The sequence below is a fragment of the Hordeum vulgare genome, chromosome 5H (assembly GCF_904849725.1).
Source record: "Hordeum vulgare subsp. vulgare chromosome 5H, MorexV3_pseudomolecules_assembly, whole genome shotgun sequence".
NCBI classification, from domain to species: domain Eukaryota; kingdom Viridiplantae; phylum Streptophyta; class Magnoliopsida; order Poales; family Poaceae; genus Hordeum; species Hordeum vulgare.
Window position 1 is genome coordinate 331,962,440 of NC_058522.1, and position 15,178 is coordinate 331,977,617.

A 15,178-nucleotide genomic window follows, 5' to 3' on the forward strand; every position below is an offset into this window, starting at 1 on the left:
CGATGAAACCAGTCTCTCGTAAGCGTACGAGTAATGTCGGTCCGAGCCACTTCGATCCAACAATACCGCGGAATCAAGAAAAGACTAAGGAGGGCAGCAAAACGCACATCACCACCCACAAAAACTCTTGTCTTCTACTCGAGAAGACATCTACGCATGAACCTAGCTCATGATGCCACTGTTGCGGAACGTCGCATGGGAAACAAAAAAAATTCCTACGCGCACGAAGACCTATCATGGTGATGTCCATCTACGAGAGGGGATTTAGATATACGTAACCTTGTAGATCACACAGCAGAAGCATTAAGAAATGCCGTTGATGTAGTATAACGTCCTCACGTCCCTCGATCCGCCTCGTGAACCGTCCCACGAACCGTCCCGCGATCCGTCCCACGATCCGCTCCGATCTAGTGCCGAACGGACGGCACCTCCGCGTTCAGCACACGTACAGCTCGACGATGATCTTGGCCTTCTTGATCCAGCAAGAGAGACGGAGAGGTAGATGAGTTCTCCGGCAGCGTGACGGCGCTCCGGAGGTTGGTGTCGATCTAATCTCAGCAGGGCTCCGCCCGAGCTCTGCAGAAACGCGATCTAGAGGTAAAACCGTGGAGGTATGTGGTCGGGCTGCCGTGGCAAAAGTTGTCTCAAATCAGCCCTAAAACCCCACTATATATAGGAGGTAGGGAGGGGAGGAGGCAACCTCAGAACCTAAAGGTTTGGCCGAAATTGGAGGTGGAGGAGTCCTACTCCAATCCTACTTGGAGTAGGATTCCACCTTCCCACTTGGAAACTCTTTCCACCTTGTGTTTTTTCCTTCTCAAACCTTATGGGCCTTAGTGGGAACTTACTCCAGCCCACTAGGGGCTGGTTTATCTCTTCCAATAGCCCATGAGACCCCTTGGGGCGTGACACCCCTCCTGATGGTCCCCGACACCCCTCCCGGCACTCCCAGTACACTACCGATGAACCCGAAATTTTTCCGGTAATGCACGAAAACCTTCCGGTAACCAAATGAGGTCATCCTGTATATCAATCTTCGTTTAAGGACCGTTCTGGAAACCCTCGTGATGTCCGTGATCTCATCCGGGACTCCGAACAACATTCGGTAACCAACCATATAACTCAAATACGCATAAAACAACGTCGAACCTTAAGTGTGCAGACCCTACAGGTTCGAGAACTATGTAGACATGACCCGAGAGACTCCTCGGTCAATATCCAATAGCGGGACCTGGATGCCCATATTGGATCCTACATATTCTATGAATATCTTATCGTTTGAACCTCAGTGCCAAGGATTCATATAATCCCGTATGTCATTCCGTTTGTCCTTCGGTATGTTACTTGCCTGAGATTCGATCGTCAGTATCCGCATACCTATTTCAATCTCGTTTACCGACAAGTCTCTTTACTCGTTCCGTAATACAAGATCCTGCCACTTACACTAAGTCACATTGCTTGCAAGGCTTGTGTGTGACGTTGTATTACCGAGTGGGCCCCGAGATACCTCTCCGTCATACGGAGTGACAAATCCCAGTCTTGATCCATACTAACTCAACGAAAACCTTGGGAGATACCTGTAGAGCATCTTTATAGTCACCCAGTTACGTTGCGATGTTTGACACACACAAAGCATTCCTCCGGTGTCAGTGAGTTATATGATCTCATGGTCATAGGAACAAATACTTGACACGTAGAAAACAGTAGCAACAAAATGACACGATCAACATGCTACGTCTATTAGTTTGGGTCTAGTCCATCACATGATTCTCCTAATGATGTGATCCCGTTATCAACTAGCAACACTTGCCTATGGCCAGGAAACCTTGACCATCTTTGATCAACGAGCTAGTCAACTGGAGGCTTACTAGGGACAGTGTTTTATCTATGTATCCACACAAGTATTGTGTTTCCAATCAATACAATTATAGCATGGATAATAAACGATTATCATGAACAAAGAAATATAATAATAACTAATTATTATTGCGTGTAGGGCATATTTCCAACAGCAAGCGCTCATATATACATGCATACAGTTACCTCATGAACGTACAAATGCACACCTTATCTCTATGAACACCTGTGAAAGACTGGGCCGACATATTATCTTGAGATTTACGAAGTCACAGAAAACGCCTCGTCGTCGACGGGAACATCTCCTTCCGCTAAAAGTATATCACTGGAAATCCTGAAATAAATTCAGAAATAATGCGTGCATCATGACTTAAACACTAAGAGCAACTCCAATGGGGCGACCCATTTCGTTCGCCACCATCCGTTTGGGTCGCGCGGAAACAAAAGTCGGCCCAACACGCCAACCCATACGGACGCGCATCCACTTGCCGTCCGCCTGGCGACCCATTCCCGGTCCAATTTTGTGCCGGATTTGCGTCGGCGCGGACACGAGACAGACGCGCGCGTGCGCCTACTCCTCTCCGTGGGCCCGCCTGTTGGTGGCATCCACCACCATTTCTCCCCATCCCCCCCCCCCAAAACCCTCCCGCCCACGCGCGCTCCCGCCCTACGCCCCCCATGGACGACGACATCGACCTCGACGCCGCCGGCGACGTCGCCTCCCTCGCCTCGTACGACAAAGGCAAGCCTTGCGCCCCCCGGAAGGCCGTCGCGCCGAAGCCGAAGAGGGCGTTGACGCCCGAACAGCGGGCAAATGAGTCGGCCAAGAGGAAGGACCAGAGGCACGCGACGGGCGCGAGGGATGAAGCCATCGCGGCAGCCGTCGCGTAGCAGCATGTCACCAACGCCCGCATCGCAGCAGCAGCGAGGGAGGCGCTCTGCATGCTGGGGTTAAACCCTAGCCATCACGGCCTCATTAACGCCGTCGTGGCTGCCGCGGTCAGCACCGGCTCATCCGCCTTCCCTCGGATGGTGCTGCCCGACTCGCCCGATGCGTCGGCTTGCAACCCGGTGCCCGACTTCCACTTCTACCCGCAGGCCTCCCGCCTCTCAGGGGAGTGCTCACCCGAGGTGAGCGTGGTCGCGCCTTCCACGCCCGCGCCCGCGACCATCGACCTCAACACCACACCGGTGGTCGCTGGCTCGTCAGTCGGAGGCGCGAGGAAATGCGCGCGGCACACTCCAGCCGATCAGTTGTCGGGCGCACGCAACCTGTTCGACGGAATGCCGGCCACCGGCAACGACGACTACATGCAGAACATGATCTCGAGGGTGGTGCGCAGGCCGCTGGCTTCGATACCGACGAGACACAAAGCCAGGATGGCCGAGGCTGCAATGAAGATCAGGCCGCCTTCATGCGTGATCAGGTCGGCCTAGATCTGGACAGCTTCCCTCTCGACCACGAGTTCCCGGAGGACTACATGCTAGAGGAAGAGGACGAGTGCGACACTGAAGCGGAGCCTTTGTTTGAGGACGAGCTCGCTAACCAAGCCGACGGGACGGCACCGAAGCGCAAGAGCAAGCGGACCAAGGCATACACGGCGGCCGAGGACAAGCTTCTTTGCGAGTGTTGGAGAGACATTGGCAAGACCCTAAGACGGGTGTCGAACAAAAGAATTCAACCTTTTGGATTCGTGTTCACCGTGAGTTCCATGAGCGCAAGAAGTTTCCGCCGTACGAAATAGCAAGCGTGCGTGGGTGGGTGTCCATTTCGAAGCGTTGGAGGGTGATCCAACAAGAATGCAACAAGTTTTGTGCCACTCTTGAGAGCGTCAAGGCCCGCCACGTGAGCGGCATCGGCATGCAAGACATGGTATGCTAGCAAGCCGCCCTCTTTTTGTGTCATCAAGTTTATTCTTTTGGGTGTTCGTTTGCATATCATTTTGCCAATATGCTTGCATGAAATACATTTGTAGGCATTTCAAGCTTTGGAGGCATTCAAGGTCCAACACAATGGAAGTGCTTCAACCTCTCCCATTGCTTTAGGGTGATCAAAGACGAAGAGAAGTTCAAGGCACAATGTGCCGCCCTCAAGTCGCGTGGTGGGAAGCAAGCCGTGAAGGAAGTTGGGGATGGCGAGAAGGCTCGGCCGTGGGGGAAGACCAACTCCAAGAAGGAGGACAAGCGGGATGCTGCATCGATCGCCTTGATCGCAACCGTGGAGGGCATGATCACCAAGAAGGACTCAAGGGAGGAGAAAGTCGGCAAGAAAGAGAAGAGCAAATGAACGCCTTCTTGGAGCTCCAAAGGAGGAGGCTTGACATGGAGGCGGAGAAACAATCACAGATGCTTGAGATGGAGGCGGAGAAGCAAGCCAAGATGCTAGAGATCGAGGCCGCCAACGCCAAGACCAAGGCCAAAGAAGTGGCTCTCGCGAGCATGATGACCGAGGTGGAGATAATGAAGGTGGATCTCAACACCGTGTCGCCAAGAAAGAGGCTGTGGTTCGAGAAGATGCGGGCCGACATGCTCAAGTTCGACGAGGAGTGATCTATGGCGGCGAGCGCCATCTTTTTTGGATGCCGACATGTGTGCTGTCATGACCACGGGGGCCGTAATGGCGTGGTCGAACTCAAGTCCCATCCCTTTTTATGTACTCGCATTTGTGCCGGCCGGCTGACGAGTGCGCCAACATGAACCGTGGTGTTATTTTTTTGAAGCCGAGATTGTATGCCGACGCTGGCATGGTGGCGGCATGAGACATGGCCGCTGGCATGATCGGCCGCGGGCCTTTTTTTTAAGATGTTGATTGCGGACATAAAATGGGTCGGCGCATTGGACGCACTGCCGACCCAAATCTAAAACAGGACGGACGCCGGCCGGACGGCCGACTCAAACAGATAAAAAGCAGACAAATTCGCCGTTCGTTTGGATCGACCCGTTGAAGTTGCTCTAATGAACCGAGGATATTCACTGCCACTCTAACTACGCAACCACATAATGGCTCTCTAATGATTCTACATTCAGATGGCCAATTTTTGTTTATGGCATGTACAAATCGTATTGTTTGAAACTTTTGTAGCGTGCATACACCATATCTATATCTAATAATAAAGCGGCTATTGCTTCCGTCGGAAAACCAACCATGATATTTTTATAAAAAGCCCCTGTAATTTTTGCTATTCAACCCGCGCTCCATCATTTATCTGCAACGCAAAAGGAAAAAACAATTCGCTGTAAAAATTATACCCGTACACATCGCCTCCTCCCGTCGACCCTGGGCCACCCTGGCCTGTGCCCAGGCCGCCGCCACACCACTCGCCGCCGTGGCCGACCTCAACCGCCACCGCTGCCGATCTCAACCCACCCGCCTCCGTGGCTGTACCTCTCCCTGCTCACTGCCCCCGTTGCGGCGCTCGAGCGCATCGCGTCAACCCTGGTCCATCCTGGCCTGTGCCCAGGTCGCTGCCACACCACTCGCCGCCGCGGCCGACCTCAACCACCACTGTTGTTGATCTCAACCAACCCGCCTCCGCGGTCGTACCTCTGCTTGCTCGCTGCCCCCGTTTCGTCGCTCGAGCACAACTTCTGGATCAAATCAACGCGATAGCTACAACGACTCGGGATGATGTGTCTGCTCGATGCAGAACGGCGGCGGCGCGCGGATAAGGCGCGGCGGAGCGAAGTACTTGCAGGTGGAGGCGGGCCTCCATGGCTCACATGGGGAACTTCGAGGTTATGGCACGGCAACGACGACTCCTTATGACCAGATAGAGGCGCCTAACCCTTGCTCCCCTCAATGTATCCCCTCCTCTGGCAGGAACTCATCATCTAGTGAGATCCCCTTCCCATGCCTCCAACCGTGTGCCAAGCACCGACAAGAACTTTTATTTTGTGGGAATTTGTTTTCTGATGAATGAATGTATTGAATGTAAGATTGCATTGTTGTAGAGAGAGAATGGAACACCACCTTTAGTTTGTCATCTGATCCCACATTCTCTACCCCATGAGTGAAATAAGATAACAATCCATTGATCAATTCAGGTAGCATCTTTGTTTTGCTTTGCTTGTCCCGCTCAATTTCTCATCATGGTGGAATTAACAATGTACGGGTTGATTTCCCAACAAAATAGGATAGGACTGACTACATTAGTTAGTTAGCTTATTATTTTAATAAATCAAAATGATTATAAAAAGATTAAAAGTATGTGATATTTTTTTCTTACGTTGCAACGCACGGGCCTTTTGCTAGTAGAATACCAATACCCATATTAGTTTTTCGGTGTTTATTGCAACTTCATAGAAAAAGAGGTAAGAAAAAAAAAGAATGCGAATCAATCCAGGTTGGAGTTAAACATTTTTGTCCTTTGCTTCAGGTAGTTGACAAGCGTGTGAGTGCTCCCCTAGCTTTGTTCACCCTCCCTTCCTCCAATGGCCACCACCGCATCCAAGTACCCCCAACACTACGACGACAACGATGAGGATGACGACGATGAATTCGATGACGACGACGACGACGAGCCCTCGCCCCCACTGCCCGCCGGCGGCGAGGAGGATCGCCTCGAGTCCATTCTTCGCCGGCTCACGGCGGACGAGGTACGGATCCGGGTGCACGACGTCGCGATCCGGGGCTGCGCCCACACGCGCCGGGCCGCCGCGGAGGCGGCGGTTGGGACGGACCTCGCGCGCGCCGCTACTGTGCCGGAGCTCCTGCGTGCCGCCGCAGCGGCCGGCGAGCGGCTCCGTCGCCTCGGCGCCTTCGAATCCGTCTCCATCACCCTCGACACCGCGCCGCCGGGGGTCCCTGCGGACGCGAGAGGCGGCGCCGTCGTCGTCCTTGTCGACGTCACCGAGGCTCGGGGCCGCGCTGCCGGCGGGCTCGGCGTCTTCGCCAACACGGAGGTCCACACCGATCTCAATGAAAATGCCTTCTTCATTCTGTTGAACTGGGCTGGATTGCACGATTGCCTGACTTATCAAGATCACACCAATAGAGTCTTAAGTCAATTTAGGGACAACAGTCTAATACTACAACCAATTCAGGCATTCGGCTAAAACGTTAGAATGGAGTGTTGCCTAGTACCTGAAACTGATTTGTATTTATCTTTTTTTTTTCCACAACGATTAGATGACGTTTTCCCTTCGTTTGTAGCCTTTATCTAGAAGGTACTATATGCGATGTCTTGGATGATGGATAGGAGTGAGATAAATTGAGGGGTATGTCTAAATGTGGTTTGTCTCAATGGAATGGAGCATGCAGTTCTTGCATTTACTTTGAAAAAATGAGAGAATTCTCTTATCTAGCACTGTTGTATGGCCCGTGATTGTTCTTGAGTTGATCTGCTACATGCACTCTGCGGCGTCACACTGTAGTTTTGCTAACATTTCCTAGATTTTCTTCAAACAAATTATAGGTTCCTTTTAACAGTTTCCTGTTCTAGCCCTTCATGTGGAAGTCGTGTTTACGTTAGTACAGCCGTGGCCTACAGCATAACTGGGTGTAGGCGGGTGTGGGACCGGGGTAAGAGTTGTGTTAATCATGCAAGGATATTTCTCACTATCTCTTCTGGAAGGATGCCATGGCGGTTATTATCAGCCGCACTATCCTAATGCATCCTTGAACTCACTCATGCCATTAATTTCCCCCCTTCAAATCTCTTGCAGACTAGATCATGCTCAGTTGAAGGTTCACTGAGGTTCAAGAATCTATTTGGATACTGTGAGACCTGGGATGCATCTGGTCTTCTTGGTTTAGATCAGACAATGGAGCTCAGTGTTGGAGCCATAATACCAAGAATTGGACCAATACCCACTCCACTGATGGCTCGAGTGTCATTTCTCTCTGACGACTGGTTAAAGTCCTCACTCAGAGAACACCTGATGGGGGTTTCTGTTGGTTTGCTCTCCACGATGAACCATAACCTTGCTTACAATCTCTCATGGAGAACTATAATTGACCCAGCGCGGTTGTCCTCCAGTTCCATAAGGGAGCAGTTAGAGCATAGCCTACTATCCTCTATTAAATATACATATAAAATTGACCAGCGAGATTCAAGCATAAGACCTACACGTGGATACGCTTTTCTTTCATCTTCTCAAGTCGGAGGTCTTGCCCCAGATAGCAAAATCACACGTTTTGTTAGACAGGTATGTAAAAAAAAATTATGTTTGCAGTCATACTTTGTATTCCATTTCAATCTCCGCTCCTATTTGACAAAATCAGCAACTTTGACTTTGAAGGAAATAGTCCATCATATTTTCTGGAATATAATGTGATATACATCAGGGAAAATAGTATATTTAGCAACTGAACCTATTCAAACCGAAACATCTAGAAGTAGCAGAAAACATACATGTTCATTTGTCGTTAGCATAACTCATTTTTATTCGCCCTGCATTAGGAATTTGATCTTCGGGTAGCTATGCCACTGGGTGTGTGGAATGGTGCTCTGAATGCCGGAGTGGCTGCAGGGGTCATCCATCCACTGGCCAGAGGATCAACAGGCTCTATCTCATCACTTCCAGAACGCTTCTACTTGGGCGGCAATAGGTCTCTTGTTTGCCGCTTGGGTGGACCATCATCACTATTGGGCTTCAAGTCAAGAGGGCTAGGACCGACAGACTCACAAACCTGTGCCCCCAAGAATTCTGAAAATGCTGCTTCCATTTCTCCTGAGCTAGATGCACTGGGAAGTGACATAGCAGTCACAGCCTTTGCTGATCTGTCATTTGATCTACCTCTGAAGCCACTCAGGGAGCTTGGGATTCATGGCCATGCATTTGTCTCAGCTGGGAACCATGCTAAGTTCACAGAGCGTGATATCAGAAGATTTTCCGTTACCGAGTTCCTAAAAACATTCAGGAGTTCTGCAGGATTTGGTGTGGTTGTGCCAACCAGATTATTTCGCATAGAGGTTTGTCCTTGGCACCCCTCATTTGCATCACTGAAGTAACTGGTGAAATTGCATTATTTTGTCAATGATATACAGTATAAAAAATATTAGTTTTTTTTATTACTGAATTAGTTTTTTCTTCTTTTCCAGATGAACTACTGCCACATCCTGAAACAGTTTGATCATGACAAGACGAAGACAGGCATACAGTTTAACTTCTCTTCGCCCTAATTCTTTTGCGACACCTTTCTATGAAGATGAATATTTGTATTAATTTTCTTAATATGACCCCACTTGTCATTCTTCTTTTTTCCCAAGAACTTGCGAGCCTCTCTTAGAAACTTCACAAACAGTAGGTGATGATGAATTCTTGTCCTGGCTTGTTGATTAATTGTTGTGGCCTGTAAAGTCTCGAATCTGAATGAAAATAAGAGATAGAGGGATTCAGTTTTCAATGCTTATTAACATGCTTCTGGAAGTGAGAGAAATATTGATGTATACGGAGAAAGATTGTACAGTGCACTGTGTAAATATTTTCCTGGAATTATGTTTTGGAAGTTCCTAGGGATTGACCGTTGGCTATCTTAGGCAGAAATAGACATCTACTACAAGGGTAACTATGACCTTGGTCATCTCGCCATGTAAAACATCAGATGAGAATCTTGTGTGTAGTGTATAGCAGAAACACATGTCATTTTCAGCTATTACGGAACAACTTTATTGCTGATCTCAGACGGAAGAACATATACATGTGTGTCTAGACGGAACAGCAGATTCAGATTTCTAAGAGGACGGCTACATCTCTATCCAGGTGCTACGTACATCTCTCTTTTTCTGCAGTTGCAGGTAAGGCAGCAGCCACCCTGTTTGACATAATATGCCACGGGTTCGGTGAACCTAAAAATTGCTGATTATGTTTGGCGTACTGTTGATCGAATTCTCCTTTTTGTGACGGTCAGTACCTGCACTCTTAACTAATTTCTTATTGCCACCACATATATTCTTTAGTTGTGGAGATTCTCTTAAAGTTTCTGTTTCAGTCTACCTATTCTAGCATCTTGTTTCTTTGCAAGATCAACCTGCATGAAACCAACAAACTTATGATTCTGTTTGAGATCTAGTCGCAAAGTAAATTGGACAAACTAAGTAAATGGACTATCATTGCAGCTAGGACGATGAGCTGTCCAAGTTAGTTAGTCTTTGAAATGGGGATGATGAGGAAAAAAGGAGATTCTTTAATGTAGATCGAAAAGGCTAGTTCTGATTTGCTTTGAAACGAATTTAGCATGGAATGGAATTAAGGAATTGCTTTGTACCATGCATGTGCCAATGATGACAATAATGCAAAACGGAAAATTGGACATGCTTTGTCATGTCATTCATCCTCTCCGGGAAAGAAAACAATAGCTCTATATTCTTTCTCTAAACGTGCATGTCTGCTGGGATTTTCCCCTTTCATTTTCTTTTTTGAAAGCCAATGTTGTCAGGTGGTCAATAGGTTTTGTTTACTTCGAGATTATAAAATGCGTAAAATTTAGGAGGAAATCTAAAGGAGTATAATCAAGGGGCACTAGGACACCTATCGGACTACCTTTACTATCTGCACTGCCGAATAGTAGTATATCTGCTGGAGATGTCACTTTATAAATTTCTGTTAGGGAAGGATGAAGAAAGAGAGTCAAAAAGAAGAATTTAATTGTGTTAAGTACCCTAAAGGTAAAGTGCTATCAGTTAATTGAACATCATTCAACAAAAAAGTTTGGTTAAGGTGTCCAATGCATGGCAGGGTTACTAGTGCTATATGTACCACAGAGGATGTCTATAATACATGTGGAGTATGTACATGTAAGTGTACCCAGTTTGATTTGTGCCAGATGGGGACCAGGACTTGGGGAAATTTGGTACTCTGGTACCAGATGCAAATACACTAATTTGTACAAACCAGGTACTTTGTCGGGGTTGTTGGGTTGATTGTGAATGCTACTCCCTCCATCCCATAATATAAGAGCGTTTTTGACACTACACTAGAGTCAAAAACACTCTTATATTATGAGACGGAGGGAGTACATTCAAAATTTATTAGAAAAGAGAGAAGAAAATGGTGGATGGCTACTGCTGACTAACTAGCAGTATGAATATATGTATATGATGTTGACGTGCATGGCATCACCTGTACGTGGCTCTCTAGTTAGTCAAATGGAGAAGCATGCATCCACCTATCTAGCTTGACTAGTTTCTCTCTACATAGAGCTCCTTGTTCTGGTCCATGTTATATTATTGCCTAAGCCTATATTGTTCTGGTCCAGTGCTCCATGTTCTGGTCCATGTATTAGTTGGTATAGGTTAATATTGTTACAAGTGTTTTGGCTATTTCCTACGTAGTAGTAATACTAGTATAGCTTACTAGCTACCAGTGACCAAAGTGCATGTAGCACTGGTCCAATATATATGATGATGCTAACTTGCAAATTAATCTGGAATGATGAACTGGATGTACCTACATACGTACATCCATGGGTCATGGTGTAGGCGTACGTTCAACCTCAAAAGCATGTAGCTTCCCTTTTTGTTTGTTTGATTGAAAGGTCTCTCCTCCCCAACCTAGTAGTTAGCTGTACGTGCTATTCCAGTTCTGAAATTTATGTCGCCATGGGATGAGTGGTCAAGTTTTTGGAATTTTGACCGCCAAGATCTGCCGAATTGCATCAACCGATTCCCTCCTTGAAAATAACATCGCACATTGGACTCGTCTCGCAAGATCCTTCCGTGCTATGCGGTTTTTGTTGTTTATCAAAGCGTATTGCAGCAGTCAGAGATGGTTGTAGTCAAGCGTTGCATTTGAGGACAGATATGAAAAGGTCGGAAAGCGATCAGACATGCATGTCTAAATGCAGGGAAACAAGACAGGCGCTTCATCAACCCAATGCTCTTGTCAAAACACGCGGTGGTACCGCTGACATGTATGTACACATATATAGAGATCTGTATCAGGTTTGATGGATACGTGTACACCAAAGATGGCAGCCCGGTATAAGCATGGATGGAAACCCATGGGCATGCACTCACACGTACGCATATGTGCAGTGACTTTGTTGTACATGCCAGAAGTTTGTTAGTCCTGGGGTGGTACTTGTCTCCGACCTCTCATTTTCACACCTACTGGCTAGCTGGAGACTGCATAAAGCTACAGGCCAAATTGCAAGTGCCCAAGACTTTGGAGAGTACTTAACTTTGATCACTGACCTCTTAGTTGTGCCTCCTTTTTTCTCAAGGAAAAGGAATCATTGTGCCCTCTCTTCTCCTTGGGCTAGCAGCACTAGAGGCTAGCGTTAGTGATCGACCAGCACGGCAGCACGTACTGGTTAGTTTTCCCTTTCCCTTTTTCGATCGATAGGAACCAGCAGTCCTAGCCAGTAGTACTGTAAAGTTTTTGGGCGGTTATTACAACTGCATCTTTCACCTTCTCCAGATGGATCCATCTATCTTGCAGATGTAATGTATACATGCTTCCTTCCAAGGGCCAGCCACCCACATAAATATGAGTGAGATCATCGCCTGCTGTGCTATATCGTCTCACACACGCCAGCTTAAATTCCCATATGCATCTTGACAAACCTTTCTAGATAGATAGATAGATAGATAGACAGATACAATTGAGCCATGACCTCACCCTTAATTTGGCCCCTCTCTCTTTCCTCACACAACTGATCACACTGCGATATCACCACTGACGAGAACGAGATGGAGGCAGCGGCACCAAGGTCCTCGTCAACTAGCTACTAGATCGTCCGAGGCGAGGCACCTCCGTTGATCGATCTCCCATGGAGGCGAGCAAGGGAAGCGACGGGAGCTCGGGCGCCTCGGCCAGCAACGACGACAGCACGGTGGAGGAGGAAGGAGCGGCCCGCGAGCGGGAGGACGCCTGCAGGGGCAACTCTCTGTCGTCGTCGTCGGTCCGCCCCTACGTCCGCTCCAAGAACCCGCGCCTCCGCTGGACGCCGGAGCTCCACCACTGCTTCGTCCGCGCCATTCACAGGCTCGGCGGCCAAGACCGTAAGGCTTCCTCATTCAGTTTCCACCGTCTCATTCCTAGCTAGCCAAACCCGTCGTCGATGTTAACTCCGTGTTTTGTGTGTGCGCGCGCGTGTGTGTATATAGGTGCAACTCCGAAGCTCGTTCTTCAGTTGATGAACGTCAGAGGGCTTAGCATAGGCCATGTCAAGAGCCACCTCCAGGTTTACGTTAATCAATTATGAAAACATCCATGTGCAACTTAGGTTTTCCTTCTTTTCTGATGATGGTATTTCCCTGCCTCTTTTGTTTATTAATTGATTAATTAACGTATGCGTCGTCTTGCATGGGGTTACAAATTCAATCATCTTCAGATGTATAGGAGCAAGAAGATCGATGACTCAGGCCAGGGTATGCTGTGAGAGTAAAAATGAACGATTTTTCTTTCCTTGCTTAGTTGATTTGGTGTTTTTCTGATCGATCTGATAGGATTGATTTTTGCAGTCATAGGTCATCTCCCCTTGCCCCATCCCTTCCATCATCGCCAGAGTGGTGCCGGCGCCATGTCGTCAAGGTAGTTGGATACTTGGATCCATTATAATTTGGTCTACACACCTTCAATCTGTTGTGTGTCTAGCAAATCATTCAAGCAAGCAGTCCTTAGCTAGCATGTCGATCTGGCTGATCTCCCTGGTAATTATGAACTAGGTTTGGTGCTGCGTCATGGCCTCCATGGAGAAGCTGCCATGAACCATACTGGCCCCATGGTCGCCCCTTTCTTGGACCGAGGACCTACAACTCTTTAGAAGCTGAAGCCGAGGCGGCTTTTCTTCGGTCCCGAGCTCAACATGTAGCTCGGGCTGCATCTAGCAATCCGGGGTTGATGATGCAATCAGGCTGTCCATCTCGGAACGATCATCATGCCATGAACCACCAGCACAAACAATTGCTGCAACCGACAGTGCGCAACAGCGACGATGTCCATGTTCCTCTTGATCTCGATCTCGATCTCTCACTCGGCATCCCCATGCCGAGGAGGGAGGCGAAGCGGAAGAGATCGGGCTGCAGCTGGGTGAAAGAAGGCCCTGGCGAGAATGGAGCCGATGAAGAACAAGCCGGTGAGATCAGCACTTCCACAATGCTATCTCTGTCCTTGTTCTCTCCTGGGGATGCTCCTCGGAAGATGAGTAGTACTAGTGCTAGTGATCGTGAAGTAGATGCCAGTGTGGATATTAAGAGAGGGAAAGATGAGCATGCTACAAGGAGGGCAAGTACTCTTGATCTCACCATATGATCAGTATGCAATGTGGTGATATCCCGTGGTACTTATCCATACATACATTATGTCATATATTATGTAGAGCGAACATATATACCTATGTTTTACCATACATATTATGTTATCTTCTAATTAATGTTCGTTGGTTTATAGGTGCATCTAAGTTAATGAAGATATGCCTGCTATATTAGGATGTGTATGTTATTGACCCTCAGAAAAGAGTCGTATGTTGTTACGCTGGCTTTTCGGAAGTTTTTCTGTCCATTTTAGATCTAACAGTCAGTTTGAAAAGTTATTTTTTACTATTATGGTAAACAAAATTGTCCTAGCCTAGGGCAACCCAGGAAGATCCACCGTTAATGGCCAAGATTTCACCCTATCCCATGCCTCCCGTTGCCGCTACTTCCAGCGGGAAACTTTGAGCTCATGACAAAAGTTCAACGATGGTGTCACCACACCCTGCGAGTCTCATTTTCATCCAAGAGGCTTTGTGCAAGAGAGCATGATGTGCGTTGCCACGTATAGATGTTGTACGAGCCAAAATCCTTGAACCTAAGTATGTATTGCAAGAAAGTTGTATAATAACAACTTTGAGGAGGAGATTGAGGAGTTTTTTGGGCAGCTTTGGGTTATCCCCTCTCCCGTGCGCCGCCAACATCGCTACCACTCTTCCCCCACCCCTCCAAAACCTAGCTTTGCCCTACCTAAAATCTTCTGGGTGAGGAAAGATTTGTTTCGATCTGGGTGAGCGATTAGGTCATTTTGATCATACCCCAACTAACTTTAAGTTGTCCATTGAAGGAATCAGCCCTCTTCTCCGTCCTTCGTAGAGGTGGTGAAAGGAGGCATGGACAAAGGTCGCCAGCAACAGCAGCGGCTACCGTGTCGCCACGCCAACAAGAAGACGGTGTCAGGCCGGGGGGGGGGGGGGGGAGGGCAAGCTCACCCCTGCCTCTTCCACCTGCCCCATCGAAGCCAGCCCAACCCACGACCAAGACTAGGGGGTGGCAACAAATCTGGGAGAAGGGGCGTCCAACCCAACCCCCGCTGCATCCGTGGCCCCTTCTCCGCGAGCTACTCAAGCCTTAGATCCGAGGTAGAAAGATATGATCCATTTCAATTGTAGTTGGCCAGGGCA

The 15,178-nt window shown here is 48.2% G+C and overlaps 2 protein-coding genes across 3 annotated transcripts; both read left to right on the forward strand.

Moving 5' to 3' along the window:
• The first annotated feature begins 6,229 nt into the window (after window positions 1-6,229).
• LOC123395662 (SAM50-like protein SPAC17C9.06) lies at window positions 6,230-9,211 on the forward strand. Its single transcript, XM_045090685.1, has 4 exons — window positions 6,230-6,759; window positions 7,522-8,004; window positions 8,259-8,771; window positions 8,901-9,211. The coding sequence occupies exons 1-4, from the start codon at window positions 6,289-6,291 to the stop codon at window positions 8,979-8,981; spliced, it is 1,548 nt and encodes a 515-aa protein (XP_044946620.1). The 5' UTR covers window positions 6,230-6,288; the 3' UTR covers window positions 8,982-9,211.
• Window positions 9,212-11,999: 2,788 nt separating this feature from the next.
• On the forward strand, window positions 12,000-14,190 carry LOC123395854 (transcription factor LUX-like). Of its 2 annotated transcripts, XM_045090887.1 has the most exons (6): window positions 12,000-12,111; window positions 12,220-12,803; window positions 12,909-12,985; window positions 13,136-13,172; window positions 13,266-13,335; window positions 13,470-14,190. In XM_045090887.1, exons 2-6 carry the CDS (start codon window positions 12,572-12,574, stop codon window positions 14,053-14,055), a joined length of 1,002 nt encoding a protein of 333 aa, XP_044946822.1. In that variant the 5' UTR covers window positions 12,000-12,111; window positions 12,220-12,571; the 3' UTR covers window positions 14,056-14,190. The 2 variants fall into 2 exon arrangements, with proteins under 2 accessions (XP_044946822.1, XP_044946823.1); XM_045090888.1 differs by lacking the exon at window positions 12,000-12,111 and having other exon boundaries at window positions 12,155-12,803.
• The last annotated feature ends 988 nt before the right edge of the window (window positions 14,191-15,178 follow it).

Excerpts from the sequence above, each read along its gene's own strand:
- LOC123395662 (XM_045090685.1), top strand. The coding sequence starts at position 6,289 with ATGGCCACCACCGCATCCAAGTACCCCCAACACTACGACGACAACGAT. Across the intron at positions 6,760-7,521 it reads GCGTCTTCGCCAACACGGAG|ACTAGATCATGCTCAGTTGA; the intron begins GTCCACACCGAT and ends AATCTCTTGCAG. Across the intron at positions 8,005-8,258 it reads TCACACGTTTTGTTAGACAG|GAATTTGATCTTCGGGTAGC; the intron begins GTATGTAAAAAA and ends GCCCTGCATTAG.
- LOC123395854 (XM_045090887.1), top strand. The coding sequence starts at position 12,572 with ATGGAGGCGAGCAAGGGAAGCGACGGGAGCTCGGGCGCCTCGGCCAGC. Across the intron at positions 13,173-13,265 it reads GATCGATGACTCAGGCCAGG|TCATAGGTCATCTCCCCTTG; the intron begins GTATGCTGTGAG and ends TGATTTTTGCAG. Across the intron at positions 13,336-13,469 it reads GCCGGCGCCATGTCGTCAAG|GTTTGGTGCTGCGTCATGGC; the intron begins GTAGTTGGATAC and ends ATTATGAACTAG.